This window comes from Apteryx mantelli, chromosome 16, assembly GCF_036417845.1.
Source record: "Apteryx mantelli isolate bAptMan1 chromosome 16, bAptMan1.hap1, whole genome shotgun sequence".
In the NCBI taxonomy this organism is placed as follows: Eukaryota; Metazoa; Chordata; class Aves; order Apterygiformes; family Apterygidae; genus Apteryx; species Apteryx mantelli.
In genome coordinates this window covers 2,764,249-2,785,842 of record NC_089993.1, presented here as the reverse complement: position 1 = coordinate 2,785,842, position 21,594 = coordinate 2,764,249, and the positions used below count along the sequence as shown (strand labels likewise).

General features: G+C 43.3%; 1 protein-coding gene across 1 annotated transcript in view; it reads right to left on the bottom strand.

The window, feature by feature from the left end:
- Window positions 1-14,550: 14,550 nt before the first annotated feature.
- The window catches only part of GSG1L (GSG1 like), a 54,234-nt gene continuing 47,190 nt past the window's right edge, over window positions 14,551-21,594 (bottom strand). The window contains exons 4-5 of the mRNA XM_013939988.1: window positions 19,605-19,716; window positions 14,551-14,848 (exon numbers count right to left, since the gene is read on the bottom strand). Coding sequence (XP_013795442.1) covers window positions 14,551-14,848; window positions 19,605-19,716 — 410 coding nt within the window. The remainder of the gene's footprint in view (window positions 14,849-19,604; window positions 19,717-21,594) is intronic.

The following is a 21,594-nucleotide window of genomic DNA, read 5'->3' as shown; positions in this document are numbered from 1 at the left end:
TTGGATTTTGTACCTCCTTGTTCACATCCCTTTCATTTTATACCACAGAAACAATCATCAACTTGGCACATGTGAAGAAACTCAGCACCAACATTGCCAGCAAACTTTTATGTGCAGGCGGTAGAGAAGTTGCAAAGCCAGCTGGCAGAATGGCATGTAGAGATAAATGGTTTTTGCACATGCAGAACCTGGCCTCAAACTATGGTTCAGAGACCCAAACTCCATGACAGTCCCCTTCCTAAGCCTAAAGAAAAGGATGTAGAAAGGTGAGTCTGAAGCTACAGCATGTACCTTTTGTGACCTTGAACATGTCATTTCTCATTGCTGCCTGCTTGTCTTCCTCTCAGCAGAAATTATAACACTTACCTACCTCACAGGGGTTACAAGCCTCATCACTGATGCTTTTGCTGTAGCTCTGCATGGTATTTCTTATGCAGATAATATAATGAGCTTGTTTGCATATTTGCAACTAATTGGCATACAACCAAAAAAATGAGCTTTGGGAGAACAGGAAAAAAAAAAAAAAAGGGCAGGCCTCGGGCTGGGGAAAGAAAGCGGCTTTGCTTTGGCAGAAGACTAGTATTTGTCCTTAGCGTGAGATGCCACTGGCTATCTACCTGGGCCAAGCAAGGAGGCAGAAGCTCGTGGTCCTAGTGCAGTTGTTGTCTCCCTGCAGTGGGCAGTTCTTGTCTTTTTTGTGAGCACGTTCACGAAAGCTGAGGTGGGTGCACAGCTCTGCAACTGCAGCTGAGACTTTCCCAACTCTTTCTGTATTCTGGATGCTCTGCATTTCCAGGGGAGAAATGGCTTTGAATCTACACTGTGCTGAGTCACTACACTTGCTAGTGATGCAGTTGAAGAGCTCAAATCCATTGATCAGTCTTATGGCACCAGCTCCTGTGAACAGCTTTTGGGAATTTGGCCCCAGTGCGGACAACCTTACAATGATAAAGAAAGCACTGGTCATCAGGAAGTTTTCAAACAAGATTAGGATGACTGTCATGTGCTGTCTCCTCTCGCTTCCTGGCACCACACAGAGTTACAGAGATGAGGAGGCTGAGTATGAGCTATTCTGTGAAGTTCTGATGCGCCTGTCCTGCCCTGTCCCTAGCAGACTCTCATAACACAACTCTGAAGTATGGTGTTCACTTGCCTATACCACAGGGAGTCTGTGCAGAGTCACTCGTGGGTCTGGGCTCAGAATGCAGGTTATTGTCTCAGCCTCCGTCATGCAGCTTTTGCCAGAGAGGATGCACAGCCCATTTGGTGCCCTGTGTTGAAAGTTTGGCTGTGTCACTGAAGAAATGGCTATGCCTAACAAAGGACAAGAGTGCTACAATTGCCATGTTGCAGTTCAGGCAGTAAAACCCAAGGCTCATGGTGTAACATCCAGCAGTTTCAAGAGCTATTCTCTGTGATGTCCAAAACAGACATAATTACATTTGTCTGCTCTGTCTGTAGTCACCCAACTACATCTCGCAGGGTCAAGAAGAGGCAACAAAAACTATAATTCCTAATAAGGTTCCCAAATAACCAGTTAATGCAACAGTGTGCAAAGCACAGCTTTGTGCTTCTCTTGCCTTTTTCTGAGCAGCAATCTGTGGTTTCAGGCCAAAAAGTAGAAACTGAGATGATTTTGAACTCAAAACTGAACAGTGATATGGGATTGTGGATGCTGTGCGGTATAACTTGTTTTCATTGTCACATTTTTAGCATTTGCAGTTTGGGTAATGGGACAAAAATAGCAGGAGTGTTTGAAGCTAGAAACACAGTCGAGGAGAGTCCTTTGGTCAGATACAGGCATGTTCAGACTTGATGTAGTACAAGAATTGCTCCAGGAAGCAGACTTTTCATCTAAAGGTTGGGAGCATTTGTGCCATCATGAGCAGCAGTAACTAACTTTTTTTCCTCCCTAATAAGCATGAATAATAAAGATTCTAAAGCGGAAGCTGCATTCATAAGTAAACTCTGAACTTGGAGCAGATCTTCACTCACATCACTTTCTTAAACTAGATTAGATGTAGTCATTGTAGGTAGCTGATGCTAAGATGAAACTGATGTGATATTGAACAACGGCCACTATTCTTTAGCCTGGTCTTCCTGTTGCTCTACTCCTTTCTCCCAAATGAAAAGGCATTTCTTTTCTCCTCTCCTCAGGGAAAGTGTGGTGTCCCTGGGTGATTCCCTGGGCTGCTGTTTAAGAAACCATTTCAACTGACATACATCCATATTACCTGTTAAAAGGGTGATCCTGGCCTGCCCTCTCTACTTCTGTTTTGCCTCCCAGAGGTACTTGAATAGCGAGTAGTGCTCCCCATCGGTATGAACGAAGTATGTATGGAAACGTGTTTGTGTAAACACCAGAAGAAACAGTAGAACTAAAGGAATGGCCAGTACTGATAACTAAGAACAGTGTTTACAGCAGTAAAACCATCAAGGCCAAAAGGGCCATGCTCTGATAAGGTCAGGACTATTAGAGCTGATGCAAGTGCGGAGGTGAAAATTCAAGGCTGGGGAAGAAAAGACCATTCTGTTGAGCAATCAATTGGCTTAAACCAATTGCAAAACCACAAGTTTAACTTACAAAATGACTTCTGTACTGTGCACAAGACTGCCAGCCCTTTGGGTCAGGGGTTCTTCCGGATAAGGTACTTCATGGCTGTATTATCTCGGTGCAGTGACCTGAAATAGATACTCTTGTCCTCTGTACCACGTCAGTGTCACTGTTTGGCAGTGCCCTGATAATTGCGCTGGAGTCATTCTGTGAAAGGGGGTGCAGTACAATGGACTACTATCAACATTCACCCTTCTAACACCTTCACAACAAGGTCACTTCCTTTGCTTGTTGGTCTTAGTTATGGGCTTACCAAATGTGTGCTGTTTACTTTCAGGCTTAAAGTCAGAGTGAGAAGCTGGATATAGAAATACAATCTTCAAAACAATATTAGGCAGCAGGAATAACACAAAATGCAAAGTGCTATACTTGAGCTTCTCAAATATGCTTGCTCAACTGATGCTTAGGGTCAGTTTCAATCGCAAAGAGATGGGCTAAGTTATGAAATATAATTTCTTAGATATTGTACAAGAGTAAATGCTGAGTACGGATCCTCCAGAGGACTACACTGACTTCCAAAGCTTATCCACTTTCCACTAGCTGAGGATCTAGCAGAGACTTAAATACAGTCTAACAGTGAGGAATGTAAAAATGCTGAAGAAAATGCTAGTAAAAGCAAAGGGTTAGGTTGAGTGAGGAGACCTGAAGATGGCATATTTGAAGTATTATACATGCTGCTCTTCTTTCCTATGGTTTTCCAGTCATTTGCTACCAGCTACTGCCAGAGGCAGAATGCTGGGCTACATGGACTTTTGGTCTGACTCAGCTCAGCCACTTTCATGTTCCTTAATATTCTGTATAGGCTAGGTCAGACTTCTGCCACAATGTATTAGCTCTAGTAAATCCAGTTATTAGATGCTAACTCTTTGAATCAGGGCTATGAATCCACCCTCAGAGAAGGGACTACAACACACTTTGGTCTCCTGTTAAGATTAAACCAGTCTTCCCAGTGGAATGACTGGCCAGGTCTGAATACCTATAAAAGGTTTAGCTTGTGGCCTGTGAACTGGACCTGTGCTCCAGTGGCTTGCGTTTTTCTATAAAGCAGTGACTTTTCCTAAGTAAACGGTCTTCAGTCTTTTGGAAAGTTGCTGCAGTTTGTCACTGGAAGTGGGGGTGATCAGTCAATAGTCTGCCCCCAACCTTCCTTATGTGGAGCAACTGGTGGTGGGGAAGTTCTGATGCCACTGTAGGTTCTGGGATTTGCTTGTAATATTTCGGTTCCTGTCTTCAGTTTGACCTAGAGATATTAACTGTCTTACCAGTTATGAATCTTGTTACAGAATTAAAGAATGATCAATTACTGGTAGTCACACCTTTGGTTAATTCATTTCCTAAATTGATTTATTGTGAGGTTTGCTAACTGATCCAGGGAAATAGCTCCATATCACAGGTCTTTCACTCTGTGAGGCCCCAGAATTAAGGTTAATCTTACTTTTGCCCTTGGATTTAGGACAAAAGTGGGAGGGCTCTTGTATAGCTTTTGGGATGATTTTGGCTGTATTGTCAAGAAAAAGCAGAATGACAGTGCTGTAGGTATTTTTATGTGGTGACTGGGTAAACCTGCTGCCAGTCAAAATGGAGGAATGACTCTAAAGTTTATTTCAAGATATCGCTCAGAAAAAGGGAACTGGAATAATTTAGGGAAACTTCTTGAGTATGTGAGAGCAGGAGGAAAGAAAAGGAACTTTTAATGATTGGGGGATGCCCTTGGGTTTGCATCTACTCCTATAACAGTAGAGTGTGATAATGGTCAGAAATTCTTTATTTCACCTAGATGTCACATCTATCACTCTTTTTTCTTGCCCCTGCCACATCATGCTACATTCTGCTTATCTGTGACTTTTTAGCCAAAGCACTAAAATAGGCTTTACAGGTAAGAACACAGCATCATCTTGAAGTCTAATTAGCTGAAAGCACATATTTTGTATAATGCTTCCATTAAATCATTGTGAGAGCATCAATGGGAAATGTAATTTTTCTTGTTTGCTTTCAGGTGTCATTGATTGTAATTTAAGACACTGAACACACTGAATGAAGTGCACCAGGTGATTTGGATACTTGTCTTCTCGCTTGCAGTTTGCTTTTACAGAGCTGCCAGCACAGCTAAGGAGGTAAGCTGTGTGTCCTTTACATCAAAATACTGGAGTGGACTTGGGGGTAGGACCAATATAACCTTGGTTCTATTCCTTGAAACACCTCGCAATATCAAAAATTGTTATTTTTTCTTTGAAACAAAGACCTTTAGACAGTCTTCATGATGAAATAAGCCCATTTGAGCCAATAGCCTGGTATGTTGTGAATTTTCTTGGGAAATAATGACCCAGATCAGTTTCGTATTGATAGAAATTTCCTGCCTGTGAAAAAGAAAGGATGTGGATCTGCCTGTGGAAAGGCCCCTGATTGACATGACATTACAAAGAGTAGGGGTTACCAACTGAGCTCGTGACTAACCAAGCTTGAGAGCAACGCTAGTATTATCACGTCTATGGGAAGATGACCTGCAGGGACATGGGGCTGGAGAGCTGTTTCAGCAGGTCTGAGGAGGAATCAGGCGCGCCTCAGTTGTGAGGGCTGTGGACATCACGCTTCCATGAGTATGTAGCTGAGATGTGCATCTTAGCACGACAGAGGCAGCAAAATGCTGTGAGGTTTCCACATTTTAATAGTACAGAGTCAATCTCAGAGCTCTGCCAAGCAGGTCACTTTCCCAACTCTCCCTTCTGCTAAATGAGGAATTGCTTTCTTTGCAAGGAAATTAATGCATAAAACTGCACACATCTTTCCTGGAGAGTAAAGGAAAAGTATAGTATTCACAATGGGCCAGGAGCCACGCTCCAAAATTGTTCTGTACATAGAACCACCAACTCCCATAGCCTAGAGTAAGCCTTTTTGCAAATGCTGAAAAAAACCGTAGCAATTTTCTGAGTAAGAATTAATAGAAGCACAAGAAATGGCATTAATTATATTAATCTTATTGTCTACCAATAGCTACTTTCAGTCATTTTATATTCAATAGCATGCATCATCATGAACTGGTGATAGGTAGAGAAGAAAAAAGGTAGTGATACTGAAAGTTATACAGTTATAAATTAGAGCATATTTTTAAACTATTGTGAAGTCACAGCTTCTTGAGATAACATAAAATTATAGGATATGTGCACATTCTAAATTGAATCCTGGAGAATTTTGTACTGTTCTGTGCTAGTGGATTATCGTTTGGGTAACACTGTCTGGGGAAAGTACAAAACTCTATTTTCACATGTTCCTACTCCAAACCCTATTCTTAACCCCAAGAAACCAGTATGGGGATGGTACAAGCCATTGGGTATTGGACATAATCAGAGCCATGGTCACTTACTATTTGGGGAGCAGCTATGGAGGCACTGTAACCTCAGGTCCCCAGCCTCAGCCCTCTCTTCCTCAGTCCTGGAAAAGAGAATATAGAAGTAGCACTTTTAACAGAAACAAATGCTGCTCCCAAATGTACAGAAATGGAAGGGTGAAAATCAATAAGAGTACAACATACCTGGGCTCCTCCATCTATAGCCAGCCAGGCCCATTATGGTGATCGTAATGGTCTCAGGAAGGACTTGGTTCCATTGGCTTTGCCCTTCTCAGGGGAAAGCTTATGTAAAGAGGCCATGGGGAATAGAAATGAGGGGCTCAGGGCTGCGTCTCTCCCATTCTTTCATTCTTCATGATGAATCTAAGCGTCGGGGACTAACAGCATTGTACAGTACATGTGTGTTGGAAGTGGGTATGTTGCTAGTGCTACACCATTTAAATGCCAGTCGGTGTAATTTTCCAGAAGGAACAGCTCTGCAGATAAACCTTCCTGTGTTGCAGAATAAAGTACAGAATAAATCCAAGGCAGAATGTTACACTCATCCTTGTGTGCTAATGAAAGGTGAATAATCAGATTTGAAATTCTTATTGATGTCCATATGAAAAAATACTGACTCTGTAAATGGAAGCTAATGCAGCTCAACAGCTTAAAACCTGTTCAGATACCTAGGTGACCAAGGTGGACATCAGAGCAAAAGGTTGGTATGTCTTTGGAAAATATCGGCTATGATCTGCACATCATTTTATATGAGTACAATGAAGTTAGAGAAAAAAAGGTAAGATTAAGGTACCTTAGAGAAATGTTGTTGAGTCATGAATAGTTCTGATTTATCATCTCTGCTATAGTTTTGGTCCTGATGTCTGTTTCCACCTGCTTCCAGCACTACAAAACTGCATTTTCAAGCCCTGAAGAGACATTTTGTCTGCACTGGTGTCAATGGAAGTTTGAACTCAGTTCACACTAGAATTTCACCAATAGCATCTGCCTGATGTTGAATTGGTTTTGCAGATCAGAGCAAGTGCTCAGTCACCAAGACCAGTGCAGTGAAATCAGCTGCAGTGCCACAGCGGATGTTGGTGGGCAACTGCAGGTTGGCAAACGCTGCGTTATGAATGAGTTACCTGTGGAAGGCTGAACCTTCGAGATTTACTTGCCAGATTTGTATGTTGGATTAACAGTGCCTAGTAAGTGAAATTTGCTTCACAGGGAGCAGAAGGTTGGATATCAGGCTGGATACAGGGCTATGCCAATCCCTAGGATTCCCTCTGCCACTGGTGCCAGGGTGGGCTGACCTCCTTCCCCCTCTCTGCAGTGGCTACAGTTCCGATGGGACTCAACTCCTCTGGCCTCCTCCAGCCTGTCCAGGCCTGGATGCATTTCCAGAAGCTGCTACTCCTCCTCTTGTCAGCAGCAAAATAGGTCAGTGACTAATTCAGGTTGTTTCACATCACTGCAATAACTTTTCATTCCTTGCCCAGGCAGTGAATAGCTCCTCTCCACCCAGAGCTCACCTGAATTGGATTTCTACCCTTTCAGGGCCCCCTATGCCTGACCCTAGGCTCCAGTTCTCCCGTACTCTCATCGCAAGCCTCTATGTTCCATTGCTCCAGATCCTTCCCCCTGTAGCTACAATCCTCCTTGTTACAGAAGTTGTGACAATTGCCCCAGAGCCTCCTTCTGCCCACTAACATTTTCTACCCTTCCTCTGGCACACTGAAGAACGAAAGAGGAAGGCTTCCTTTCTTTATCTGAAATCTAAGTCCACCAGAGTTCTGGGAGCAGGGAAAGAAGGTGGGGAGTGGCTGAAAGAGATGTTTTGGATATATAAGAAAAGCAAAAGAAGAAACTGAGGACAAACTTGGGGAAGGCATTCAGCACAAATAGCCTAGATGCATTATTCCCTGCCTGAGCTGACGTGATAGTGTCGCTGTAGCCAGCTGGTTTAAACACCAAGTGCAGCTCTTATATTATGAGTGTGCCCTAATTATAACACAGCAATAGGTTGGGCAAAGCTGCTAAAATTGCTGCATCTACTATTGATTTCCATCTTGCCTTCCTTTCACTGCTTCTTTTTGAACCCCCTAACTAGGCAGTTGCACATAAGTGAGAAGTTACACAAAGAAACCTGAAAATTTGACAGTCCAGGTGCACCAAAGTTAGTGCTGCACTGGAAGGGCTACCTCTGTCCCATGCTTGTGAGCTTTATTATCCCATAACCTTACAGTTAAACTTGTACAAGGTAGAGAAGAAAGTGAGGGAGGTTACGACAGTTTCCTGATTCCCTGCCCTGCACCCCACTGCAGAGCAGCTAAATCTCTGTGGCAGCAGGCCAAAGGGAGGGAGGCCCTGGAACTGCTAGCTGTGCTCTGCAAGGCATTGCAGAAGCCAGCTGCAGTGGAAGTGGGGAAGGTCCCAGCATGCTGACATTCCTTTAGCTGAGTGTTCCATAGCATATCAAACGAGAGAACATAGGACCCCCATCCTCCTAACTCATCTGGAAGGATCCTCAGAGCAAAGGAAGTAGAATCCCCTGTGGAGTGATACCTCCTCTGCTAGCTGGTGTGAACTGTAGACGAAGCACCATGCTCAAGATAATATGGGGCAAGAACAACTTCATATGAAACAGAATGGAAGGAATGTTAGACAGCTATTATCAATTGAAACCTCATTAAACTGAAAATTGAAAAAGATGAGCAAAATTATAGCAAAATATTCAGGCAAAGGAAAAACAATAGAAAAAGAGAGAACAACAGATAAGAGAACAAAGATCAGAAACTGAGAATTTGCAGCAAATTCTGCTGATAGTTTTACAGAATGCTTAATACATGAATAATGCCTCCAAGTCCCTATCATCTACTTATTCTACCTTGAGTTACTCTGAGCACAGAGGGGCTAAAATATCCCCTTGTTTTATGGTGTGAGCTACATAGTCTTTTTTGTCTGGACTTTTCAAAGTATGCCAGGCCTGGGAGAGAAATCATTGTTGAATATAACACCATGAATCTTTCATTTTCAGCAGCTCTTTAAATAGTTATCCCAGTGATTCAAATCAGTAAAATGTTTTGTGGTTGCTCATATCAGCGATTTAAGCTGTGTCTGTGTCTGCATGTAGTCTGCAACTTCATTGTGCTCACGTGTGGACCTAGGTTTGGATAACTATATGTGCACTGTTCCAGGTAGAGTCAGAACAGGCTGTGGAGCAGCATTGGGGGTGTACACATATGTTCATCCTCTCTGAAAGGTCTTTCCTATGTTCATCACAGCTGAGGCAGTTCTTACGATGTGAAGACTGAAGTTAACAAGCAAGAGTGTCCCATAAGGGATGTTTCTCCTGCTTCTTCAAGTCTATAAAGAACTTTTTTTTTCCCCCAATTTTGCCTTTTACTTCAAGTTTAAATCTGAAAGAGACAGACTGAGGTGGCAGTAATGGATACTGCACAAGGCCCATATGCTAGAGGAGGGAGTGGGGTGAGCTGATTGGGAGGGAGGGGGTCGGGACAGCAAGTCCTGTGCTGACTTGGCTTGTCCCCAGCATGACTGTTCTGCACTGGTTGGTGGGCATGGCACACACTTTTGGAACTGGGAGCTTTCATGGAGACATAACAGGTCTATCATCTAATACATATCTAGTAAATCTTCATTTGGGATCTTAAGGAGTCCTCAAGAGAAGGTGACGCAGTTATATGTCATTAAAATTAACTGAAATATAGTGATGCTACGTTTGACAAAGTACTTGCAATATTAGTGATGTTTCACTGTCAATATTTTTCATAAAAGTGATGTTGTCTTCTCTGGGAGCAGGGACCTGGAGAAATATGTTCCAACAGAGAACTTCTGTCAGGCAAAATGGGGGCTAACTCCTTCCCTGCCTCTCAGAAGATAAACTGCAGCTGTGGAGAATAATGATAAAGCTTTAGCTTTCAACAAAAATATATTATTCTTAGAGAACTGCCCATTGCATCAAGTCTGTTCAGCACAGAGACTAGCCGCAGGTGTACAGGGTGCTCCATGTGTACTCAGGTAGAGGAACATGCATAAATGGGGGAAGGGATGTGTGCAAAGCAACTGGAAGGAAGAGAGGCTGGAAGGATTTATTTATAGGATATGAAAAGGAACATGGAGGTGTAAGAGTAGGAGGGAATTTGAAGTATCCCTGGATATATGTGCAGGAAGGAAGGCGAATCTAAGTTATTTTCTATTTGTGCAAAGGAAGGACAGAGATAGAGGAAACTGTGTACTTGCTGGAACTGCTGGCACTTTGCTGGTGACATAAAGCATATGAAAATACTGTGTTACTAATTGCTCCCAGGACCCTCTGCATTGGCAAGGAATACACAGGTCAAAGTAGTGAAGCTGATCGTGAATATGCCAACTAAAAAGAAGTGCATGTAATGCTGCATAGCTTTAGATCTCTGGAATGATCCCATGGTAACGCACTCTCTGGGTTTCTTGTTATGTATTCAAATACAACAATTAAAATAATGTGAAATAAAAAAGTAAAGTCATAATCACAAAGTACATTAGTTGACAGCGAAGCCAAGATCACATATCAACAACCTGCTAGTTAAAAACATTGTAAGAATGTTGTAATTATCAGTACAGAGACATAAGACAGTCGTAGCTGAAGTGCATGTGCTGGGAGGTCTGTGGAGCGTTACGCTGAAGGAGGAGCAGGGATGCAGCAGAGGCATGTTCTGCACAAGAGCTGAGGGGTACCTGTGTAGTTTGGAGGTGCATTTGACCATACCATGGATGGGAAGAGCGTATACCGGGGGCAAATGTGTATTTTGGGCTATCTGTATTTAGAGGAGTACTTCCATTTTGGAGGGGGTCCGTTGTGGGGGTGTTTGGGTGTCTGCTGAGGCAGTTGTATGTACATGGTGTGATTTCAGTTTGGGAGCACCATGCGCTTGGACTGTGTTTGCTGAGTGTCTGTGAAGGGGGTTGGAGGATGTGACCAACAGGTGAATTATTTACACAGGCTGAAGATGTGCGGAGAACCTGGAAAGATGGAACAAAATATACAGGCCTGTGAGAAGGCAAACAACACAGACAAATGTATTAAACACAGGGTGGCTCAGACCAGTGCACAGAGGAATCACAAGGAACGGGCTGTTCTGTATGTACTTTGTCTAATATGGAGCTCGTTTTGTGTGATATATATATAGAAAAGGAGAGGTAAAAAGCATATTGTTTTTTACTGGCTGAGGTGGGACTTGCATCTTGTCTAAGGCATATGTGTTTAAATACCCTCTCAGTTGCATGGGTTTCTCCCAGGACACCTGAACCAGCATTTGCTGCTGCATTCAGCTTGTTGTCATTCTTTGTGGACCAAGATCAGCAGCTGACCTGATTAACTAGTGTGCTGGTGTGAAGGTCACCGAGATTACAACTACTCCAACATGAATTTGATTGGAGACGGTGACATGGTGTTGATTTACATGTGTGTAAAAGTGGGAGAGTTTGAAGTGTCATATGGAGAGTGCAAAAAGAATCAAAATCAAAACACACAGTACAAATGTGGAGACATTGAGAGGGCTACAGTCTTCCACGCAGTTAACATTCTTTGCTATTTGTTGTTCCAGAAAGGGTAGTAGTGATACTTTATCCAGTTCCATTAACTTTTCCCAATATAACTCAATGTATTCCCTTAACTTTTCCCAATATAACTCAATGTATTCTGTTGCTTACGATTCTGTCATTCTGTCATCTGTAATTCCAATTTCAATAATTCAGTTCACTGTCTTCCTGTCACTTACTGCTGATTTCCCCTGAGGCACATGCTGACCACTTCCCCCTCACTGTGTATTTTTTTCCTACAAAGAATTAAAAAAAAAGATCACTGTCACATCTAAAAACAAAATTAGGAAGATCACGGTCATTTGAATCCTTTCACTGATCTTTCCAGAATGTCTGAAGGGTAGAGTGAGAACTTGTAATTTGGCAGAGGAGTAACTGTAACAACAGAGACTATCAATGAGGGTTGGCTAACCCAAGCAAAGTAATAAGCATGGAAGGTCTCCATTTCTTCCTGCTCAGGAGAACTCCTCACGTTTGCTACAGAAATCTCTGGTGACACCAAATCTTCTGTCCCCTCTGAGCTTCCCAGCCACTCTCTTCCACCACTGAGAAACAGCCACATCTGTCAGCAGAACAAGAATGAATCCTTCTCCTGCCTTCTACCCCCAAATTATCTTTACATTGCTCCCAACAATAGACTTTTGGTAAGCCTTCTCTCTGTAGTTATCAGCTCTTCATTCTCCATGAAGGGAGAGGGGAGTCTATCCCCCTTTCCTTATATCTGGGGTCAATGTTTGTGTGTTCTTCACATCCTGCAATTTTAAGCAAAGCCTCAAGCTTCTCGCCAAAGGAGGCAGCAAGCATCCCCATGTAGCCGCATAGTGTAACAAAGAGGTTACACAGGGTTATCTCTAGCAGAACTCAGAAAAACATGCTTTCTAGCATGGCATATCTACATCCCACTCACTGAGCCTTAAGTGCCTTTCAGAAGGACCCTGCAAAGTCTGAGGTCTTCTCTATTCTGTTTGCGGAGCAACTATTTCTTAGGCAATGTACTAGTTTATATAATATGATGTGTCAGCACCTTCCAGAGCAGTTGATGTGCATCCTGTCTCTGCTGTCAATGCATGTAATTGCTCCAGTAGGTCATGTCAAGGCCCATTGTAAACCCCACTGAGACAAGGATAAGGTGTGCCTGACTCTGCATTTGGTAAAGGCAAGAGAAGAGAGCTGGATGGTAACAGGAGGGGAGGATGGACAGGTCACAGAGCCGGTTTGACGGTGGACTAACCAGCATGTTTTTGAGAATGGAGAATACTTGACATGTGGCTGGTGGTTGCACTGGACAAGCAGTAGGTAGAGATCACTGCTGATGTCTGTGTGTGTATATGGGCAATGATTTTTGTGTGTATGAGTGTGGGGGAAGGGAAGCATGTGTTAGGAAGAGGGTGTTTGGTGTATCATGGACCAAATATGGAAGGAGACTGGAGGCCAAATAGTGTGTGGGAGGCAAGTAATGTGTATGAAGGGGAAGACCAATGCATATGCCAAGATGGTGTGTAGACAATGTGTGAGCCATGCTGGATGGAGAGGATGGGCCTTGTGTGCTTGGGGGTGTATGTATATATCTATCTATACATATCTATATATACACACACATATATTTATATGCTGAAGAGCTGTGCAATTGTTTAAAGAAGGCATATTCAGGGATTTCCAGGGTTTGCTAGTGGAGTAATGAAAAGCAATATCTAAACCAGGATTAGTGGTGTGGAAGAACAGGTAGAAGGGTGAAGAGCTTGATGTATGCGAAGTGGACAGTGGAAGGAAACAGACTGTGTATGTGTGAGAGAAATGGATGAGCTCTGTGTGCCGAGGGGTAGAGGTTGTGAACGCTGATGGGTATGCTGGCATTTCTGGAGGACATATTGGGTTTGTAGGGAAGCTTGTAACAGTTTAGTGGGGTGAGCCCTGTGTTTGGTCCAGGGCTAGCTGTTTTGTGGGTATTGGGGTATACAGTCAGTATGTTTTGTATGGTGGAGCATGTATCCAGGATGAGCCATAGGGGCAGTGTATCTCTATGGAGAACTTTGATCATGCAAAAGTAGAGGAGGAGGCAAAATATGGGGCACTGGCTGTGCAGCGGAGATGGGAAAATATCTGATGCATGTGGGTGATATCTGTATGTGTAGGGGGCGGGTGACAGGAGAGCATGACAGGGAATGTTTCTTCTCTGGAGGACGGGAAATACTTTATATGAAATGGAGAAGAAAAATGCCAATAAGAAGTGTTCCTGGTTGTCCTGTCCTTTCCATGGTGATAAAAGCACTCTCTGGCCAAGGAAGGAGCTGGATATGGAGCTCTCTGATGAACATCCTGGCTATTGAGCCATTGGCTATGAAGAACCATCCAGCTCTGCAAATGTGTGCCTGCGGGCAGGGCTGGGCAGTGCATGCAGGCAGGCAGCGTGGGCTGATGGACAGTGCAAGGCGTTGGGCAGTGTATGGGGTAGGCAGAGCGTAGGGTGGGCAGTGTGTGATGGTGAGCTGTGTTTAAAAGGAGAGTTGGTCTGTGGAAGAGTAGTTCTGGGCCTTCAGGGCTCAGACAGGATTTAGACTGAATTTAAGGCCCTGGTAGCAGTGCGGGTGGCAGTGTGGGACTGTTTCTGCAGAGGAACATACTAGTGGAAAACAACATATGAGCTGTTTGTGTGGAGGAGCCCAGGATGGGTTGTAAGCATGTGAGTATGGAAGATGGCAGCTCAAGTGTGGCTTGGTGGTGGCTGGAAACAGTGTCAAAGCAGTGGCAGGATTATAGGGAGGTGCTCATTGCATGTGCTGAGAAAGGATGGTTGTAACATTTGTTATACTCCTGTAATTTTCCCAGGTAAGAGAGGGAAAATCTGCTTGCATTTGCAGCATAGCTTCTTATGAAATGCTATGAATCAGACACATACTGTAAGTACTTGCCAGTCTTGTGTTTTAATGAGTATATAAGAAATGGCAGGCACTGGGACATCACAAAATTTAAGAAAACACAAATCACGTAGGAACTTTTGTGTTTCTCTTTAACACACATCTTCTCCAAGTATCTCAGAGACTTCACCCATGTCTGCTGAAATGGGTGAGAGCCTGGATTTTCTGAGACTAGCAAAGTCCACAAAAGCCTCCACTGACCGAGAGACTGACTGCACTGACCTTTCTCTGAAGTACTTGATGGCTTCCTGGTCTAGGAAGTTCTGCTCTTCTCGAAAGCCCTGCTCAAAGATTTTGCGCTTGTGTCTGAACTCAATGACAGTCTTAGTGTAAGAGTTCAAGGTAGTAACGGAGGCCGCCATGCAGCAGGTGAAAGAACCCCATGCCAGACTGTGGAAAGAGAAACCAGCAGACAGAGCTGGGTTAAGACAGTAGCTCGTGTTGTATTTCTGGAGTCAAGAGATACACATACATAGGATGTGACCAGGTAGGTAAGTCAGCAGTGACAAACCCATTCTCCACATCTTACTTTGAATGATGCTGTGCTAGGGGATTCCTGCTCTGCTTATGGGGTTGGGCACAACTTTCATCCCACAGAGAACCATGTGGAAGAGCACTGACCTGAACACTCTGTGCACTCTGAGAGGAGAGTCTAACGCATCTTGAGTCCCCTCTGAAATATTTCAGAGGCTTGCAGACAAGTGCTGAAATGTATAGAGCAGTAACAAACTTCTGGAGGAAGCTGTGCAGAGAAGTGTAATGCCCAGAGAGCTGGTCTTCTGGACCAGAGGAAGTTCTCTAGCACCCACAGGAGACTGGCTCTGCAGTGGCACAGCACTACTGCAGGGGTGTTTTCTATCTCATTCTTTATGCCTTCATCAGACTACTGTATATCCTTCTTTCCTGGTTCATGGACTTTTCTAGCACTTCCAGCTTATCTGGTCTTTGAAAGCCTAATCAGAATAGAAAAGAACGCTTTTGTTTTGTGGAGAGATGCAATCTGAAGGCAATGCCCTAAGTGCACAGCTAATTGTAGTCAGCCAGTGGCAGGACAACTGCAGGAGCCAACTGGGAGCATGGACGTGCAGAGGGAGAAGGGAAGTGGAAGTGCAAAAGTGACCATTCCAATGCCAGGCTGGAAACACAGCAAGTGTTGGCCTGGGTCTCAGACAGGCAAGGAGAATTTGGCTGGGAGCTGTTCTGCTCCCTGCTCATGGGAGGGGTTTCTCTCCAGGATGCTTTCTGCCCTCCCTGTACACCTTTCCTCCAGCCTTTACTCACTATCTTCACATTAGACATGGCTGAGGGAAACCCATGGCCCCAAGGAGTTTAGGCGCTTTTTGAGCATAGGGTGATGGCACAGGCAAGGCACTGAATCCCTCCTTTTGCTTGCAGGACTTATCTGTTTAGTCTCCCCTTACCATCACATTCAGCTCTTCCACTCCAGCTACACATAGTTTACGGTGTCTTCCTAACTAATTTGGATTAACTTAATCATCTGTGTCACCTACACACTTTACCTGCTCCTTTCTTACACCTTGTCTATAACCAAATATAACAATGTTATAAATTATGCAGCACAGGAAAAATACAGCCACAGTAGCATTATCTTATAAATAAGAATTATAAATAGAGCTCTCAGCATGAACTGTTTTCCTATTCTGCAAATATTTTACAGGCAGGGAAGCAATTTCCCATTTCAAATTTAGACAAAAGTTGAAAAAAAACACATCTCCGTGAACTGGAAAATCTGAAAAAAAAAAGGTTCAAGTAAACAGAAATGGCTCATTTCAATAATTTCAGATTTCAATGTGTTCAATGTGTAACAGCAGTCCTTTAGGGAATCCCATGGTGAGGAGGTGTGTGGAGGCAGACCTTTCCTAGTACTTTTTGAACCTGTTTGCCAGTTGCAATCAAATCAGAAGAAAGGGTAGTGAACCTTGTGATGATGAAGGTTTCCCACGGTTGGATGGAGAAGTGGAAAGGAAACCTGTGGCTACATGTGAGCATCCAGCTACAGGAAAGCCTAGCAAGCGACGTTGCACACAGAGTCAGTAGAAAAGCTCTAACTGCCCCAAACATTTCCAGCAGGGCTCATAATCAACATCAAGGAAACCTGAAACCACCTGCTTTGCTGTGCTCAGTTGATGCCTGGGGAATGACAGGCGGAGAATTTTTTTTTTTTAAGTTTCTGGTCATTTTTCATCCTTAATCCAGAAATGTTGAAAGGTTCAGAGAAGGAAATACGGGATGAAAGACTCTCAAAATGACCTCAGGTCTGGTGTCTCATAATAATGAGACAATTATGATTGGTATGCTTTAGTTTTTATGGACCACAGTTGAATATAACTTATTTTGGAGAGTAAAGAGCACTGAGTTACATCCTACCTTAAGTGAAGATCTCTTTAACAATGATGCCCCTCCATGCCAGCTGTGACCCAAATGTGGTGGGACTGTATCTATACTGCTTCTGATAACAGTGCTCAGGGCTGGGCTCAAGTTCCTCTGTGGCTCAGATAGCTCGGGTTTTTGCATTTGTAATTTCTAGGGGAGCAGAACTTCAACTTCCTTCGATCTCCAGGACAACTGAGACTCCCTTCCTGGAAAATTCCCTGGCTCACTCCAGGCTTGTGCAGACTGACATCTAGGTTTTGCCAATGGCTTGGACATGGGGTAAAATAACACAGACTAGTCAGTGCATTTTGAACCCTGAGTTATCTAAGCAGATCACAAGCAGCCATCCCTCATTTTGAAGAGAGGAATAATTATCATTCCCATTTGACAGAGGGGAAATAGAATCACAGAAACAATAGTTTTTCCATTGTCACATGGGAAACTGATAGTCTGGATCTCCCCTCATGCCCTCTGGCCCTTGGCCATGGGTAGATTGTTCCCTGGCACCACTCTTCAGCAGTGTTTAAATTCTCCCTGCTCTAACAGGTTGTTTAGTAGGATGCTGCAATGATACTTTTTACAAGGGGCTGTGAATAATGCTGATGTCTACAGTACTGATATAGGGATATTTAAATCTCATGCTTCAAGGCGTCACCTGGACCCAGAGGGAGCAGGAGGAAATTCCTACAAGTGCAGAGTTCCCGAGTTCGCTCAGGCTGCATGGGCACTTGTTTTTGTCTTCTGTCAGATAGGTGTTCAGTCTGGGCAATGCCGGGGGCAGTTGCAGTTCTCTAGCCTGCATGGCAGTGATGGTTCAGTGTTAGCTGGAAGGAAGAAGCCTTGTTTTTGCAGTGCATGTGTTTCAGACTTTCCTTTGCCAGGTCTGTTACCAGCCACTGGCATGGCATGAGGAAGCCCATGGCCTTCCTCAGGCTGCTGAGCCCCAGTGCAGGGTGAAAACGCTGCTGCTGTTCATATTAGTCTCGGGGGACGGTGACTGAGCTGCTGTTTGCTCAGTGGCCAGCTTCCTGTGTTGGCAGGTGTGTTGCCTTGAAGGGCAACAGTATGAGGGGAGGAAGAGAGATTACTAAATCTGCAAAGTTGCCTTGTGATAGCAATAGCTTGGATGGAGGCTGGAGCTTTAACTAGGGTTAACAGCTTTAACTGTTTAGCTGGAGCTTTAATAGTTACTGCAAGGAGAGAAGCTGAGGCTCCAGTTCAGGGATGTGCGAAGAGCTGAGGCTGCTCCCACAGATTCGTCTGCTCATGGATATCTCCAGCATCAGCCCTGGTCTTTAAACCAAAGCTCATCATACCGTGGCTCTGGCCGTCCAGGGGCAACTGCAGGAAGCGAATGCACCTTCTGCTCTGCGACAAAGCTGTGGCTAGGACAGTAGGCAGTGCTGGGTGCTGTGATAACAGGATGGCATTCGGGCTTCTGAATAACCCTCTCCGAATGCGTGTAGAGTTAATGGGCCCAGGGTGGGCTCATAACACCCTACAGGACCCATGAGCAGCTGGTGCCTCTTCTGGGACATGGGGTCTCTTGTCTTGCACAAGATAAAGGAGAATAATCTAATGAGTGCTTTATCACAATAGACATTTAACACCATTCTGAATTTTGAGTATTTCAGTAAATTATAAAATAGATTACTAAAGACAAATAAATAGATAATACTCATTATTATTTAACTATATTAATAAATATAGTTAATTATAAAATAGTTATAAATATGTATATAAGTATTCTAAATATATGAACACACTATATTTATAAGTTTGTCGTATGCAAAAAATATTTATTATTAATAAACAAAATTAACTATATTATAAATCCAATACAATTTATAGTTTGTAATATGTTACTAAAATGTTAATAACTTCTCCCATAAAATACAGTGTAGTGAGGGGTGAAAGAAAAACTAACGATCCCCTGCAGGGCTGTGCATAAGAAGTATTTGTATTCTTTTATTGGTGTTTCCAAAGATTGTTGTTTCTGCTTTGAGAAGGAATTAAAATCATACAGTATATTCAGAAATGAAAGAAAGAAAGAAAGAAAGAGTTTTCCCCAGCCATCCAAGGAGTTTGATGGCTCTAGAGGGCTATGAATGTTGTTTGCAATGCAGGTATTTCTGTTCTCTGCATGTTCCTGTTCTTGTTACACTTCTTGTAAAGTTGGGAACAATAAAACACACCTGACATAACTTGGCCAAATTATTTCTATGCGATTTTCAGAACATAACTGGAAAAGTTAAAAACTAAATGAAACAAAAAAGAACATTTCTCCAAAATGTCTGGTGTTCCAAGACTTTTCCCCATGATTCACAGGGAAGTATCATGGTACCAGGAGAACTATGCCTTCCTCTGCAGTTGTGTTAAAAATCTCAGTGTAAGGTTCGACTGAGACATTAATTAAAAGCAAAAAAAGCTAAGTCTCTGAAATGTCATGGCAATTATGTACCTAAATTGAACTTTAATGAGAGTGCTCAATCTGTGTTGGTAATTGTGGCTGCTGTTTATTTACAAATGCTATGTACCTGCTGATATGCACAGCTTCCACTGCACAGTTACTGAAAACTGTCCTCTAACACCTCAACAATTGTATGTCTATGGTGGGTTTTGGCTCCTAGGATTTTGGCAGCTGGAAATTCACATGCATGTTCCTGGAAATTGGAGATGATATGTACAATTGCCCAACAGATTGATGGGACAACCCAAAAATGAAAAGATATTAACTGGTACTGACACTTACCAGAAGGACCATCCATAGTCCCATGAATGTGGTCTCCAGTCCTCTGGCCCAAGGCTGACTGTCACTTGGAAAACTTGAGTATACATCATGTGTGCCACCATCCCCAAGAGACCTGAGAAGCAGGAATTATAATAGGATTTTTTATGCTAATGTTTTTCATGATTCTTGAGAAAGCTACTGCCGGAAATGCTTTGAAAGCTCCAGTGAAGGGTTGTAGGACTTTTTATGCCTTCTATTCTACTGTGGAGGAGGGAGCTGCATGGGCAGAGGAAAGGGGTGACTGAGAGCTCATTATTTTACATCATACTGAATTCTCAATTGAAAGAATAGTTAAAGAAAGAAAATCTTTGAAGAAAATGTTGCACAATTAGCATCACTACCAACTTTGCTGCTGCAAACCAAGGCTATAACACCCACAAGATATTTCACTTAGCCCGTCTCAGGCAGGCCTCAGGTAAGGAGAAAGACTTCTGAAGGCAATACTAGACTGAATGTGTTAATTCCAAGCAGAACCATATTTTATCTGAACAATTGCTAAGATTCGTAAATTTAAACACTTTAAAAGTCTTGGATATTATACAAGGAAATTAAGTTAACTCAGTATTCCTGATGATATGTGGTGGAGCATACCACAGGAATACTATTGATCGTACGATGTTGAAGACACTTGCATTTGTGACACCATTATGTTTTGCTGAGATGATTACAACTGGGTGAAGATAAGACAATGTATGAGTCAGTCTACTCACTGTGATATTAAAGAACCCCAGAGCATGGACCTGTACTCTCATAAAATAGTGCTGTTGGCAGGTTGGCAGAGTAGGAATGGATTGTAGTCAGATCACAGGATAGCCTGAGTTTGCTTTGCCACTGAGCTGACCAGCATGGTGCTTCAGCTCAAGCAGAAAAACCTGCCTTTATTTTTAGAAGCAGACATCTATCTGAGGAAAATCAAAAGAAGTGAGGACCAGTAGTAGCTCTGATGCTTGGAGAATCTTCTAGCTACAACAGCCAGGGATGTATCCCTAGATGGTTCAGAATGATGACACTAGCTGAACTCGGGAAAGGCATGGGTTCAGACAGTTAGCTCAACAGCAGAGCAGGATCATCCAGGTCCCAAACGGATCTTGGGCCTACAGATGCCAAAGAACCCCTTGGGCTGCGAAATGGTTCAAGGCACTTTGAAACTCTGATGTTCTGCAGCAATGGAGTACAATGTCAGCCCATACATTACACATTAACTGAAGTCACCACTTACTGCTATCTCTGACCATCCACTCTGCTCTACAGGGGCCCTTCCTCCACATGAAAGATCCCCTTTTGCTCTCCCCAGACCCAAATTTTGGCTCTTGACTCCTGTTTACTTTCGAGAGCCTAATGAACTTCATTTGTCTCACCACACATGTGGATGATTCAGGGCAGTCCTGGGGGAGGGAAACTGAGGGGATGTCATGTTAGTGTTGTGGGTATGTTAAGCAGGACCTTCAGCAAGACAAATGTCATATTTGATACAAATAACTGCAGAGGCTGAAAGAGGATATTTTATTACAAGAAACTGCAGTGATTTGCTCAGCTGCTTCGTGTCGGTGTGACACACTGGGAAGTTAGGAGGTGGAAAGCAGCAATTCACATTGGCAGAAATGAGATATTGGCAGGGTGGGCGGCCTAATGGGAGCACAGCAACGTGGTATGCACCTTGCTTGTTTCTGGCTATATTTAATTTCCAGAATTCATTGGGAGCCTGCAGTACTTTTTAAATCAGGGTATTTTTCTCCAGTTGACAGTTACAGCATTGATGTTAAAGTTTGTGGATTGCTGTTCATATACCTCCTGCCAGTAACTTTTCAACCTTGATAAAACATTACAGACAGACTGCCCAGAAACATGTCATCGTCACTCACAGCCATCAGCAAGTTTGACACGGCCAAGACTACCTTCAGCAAAGCAGTTCTTTTCTATCATACGAAACCTTAATGGGGGTTTCAGCAGT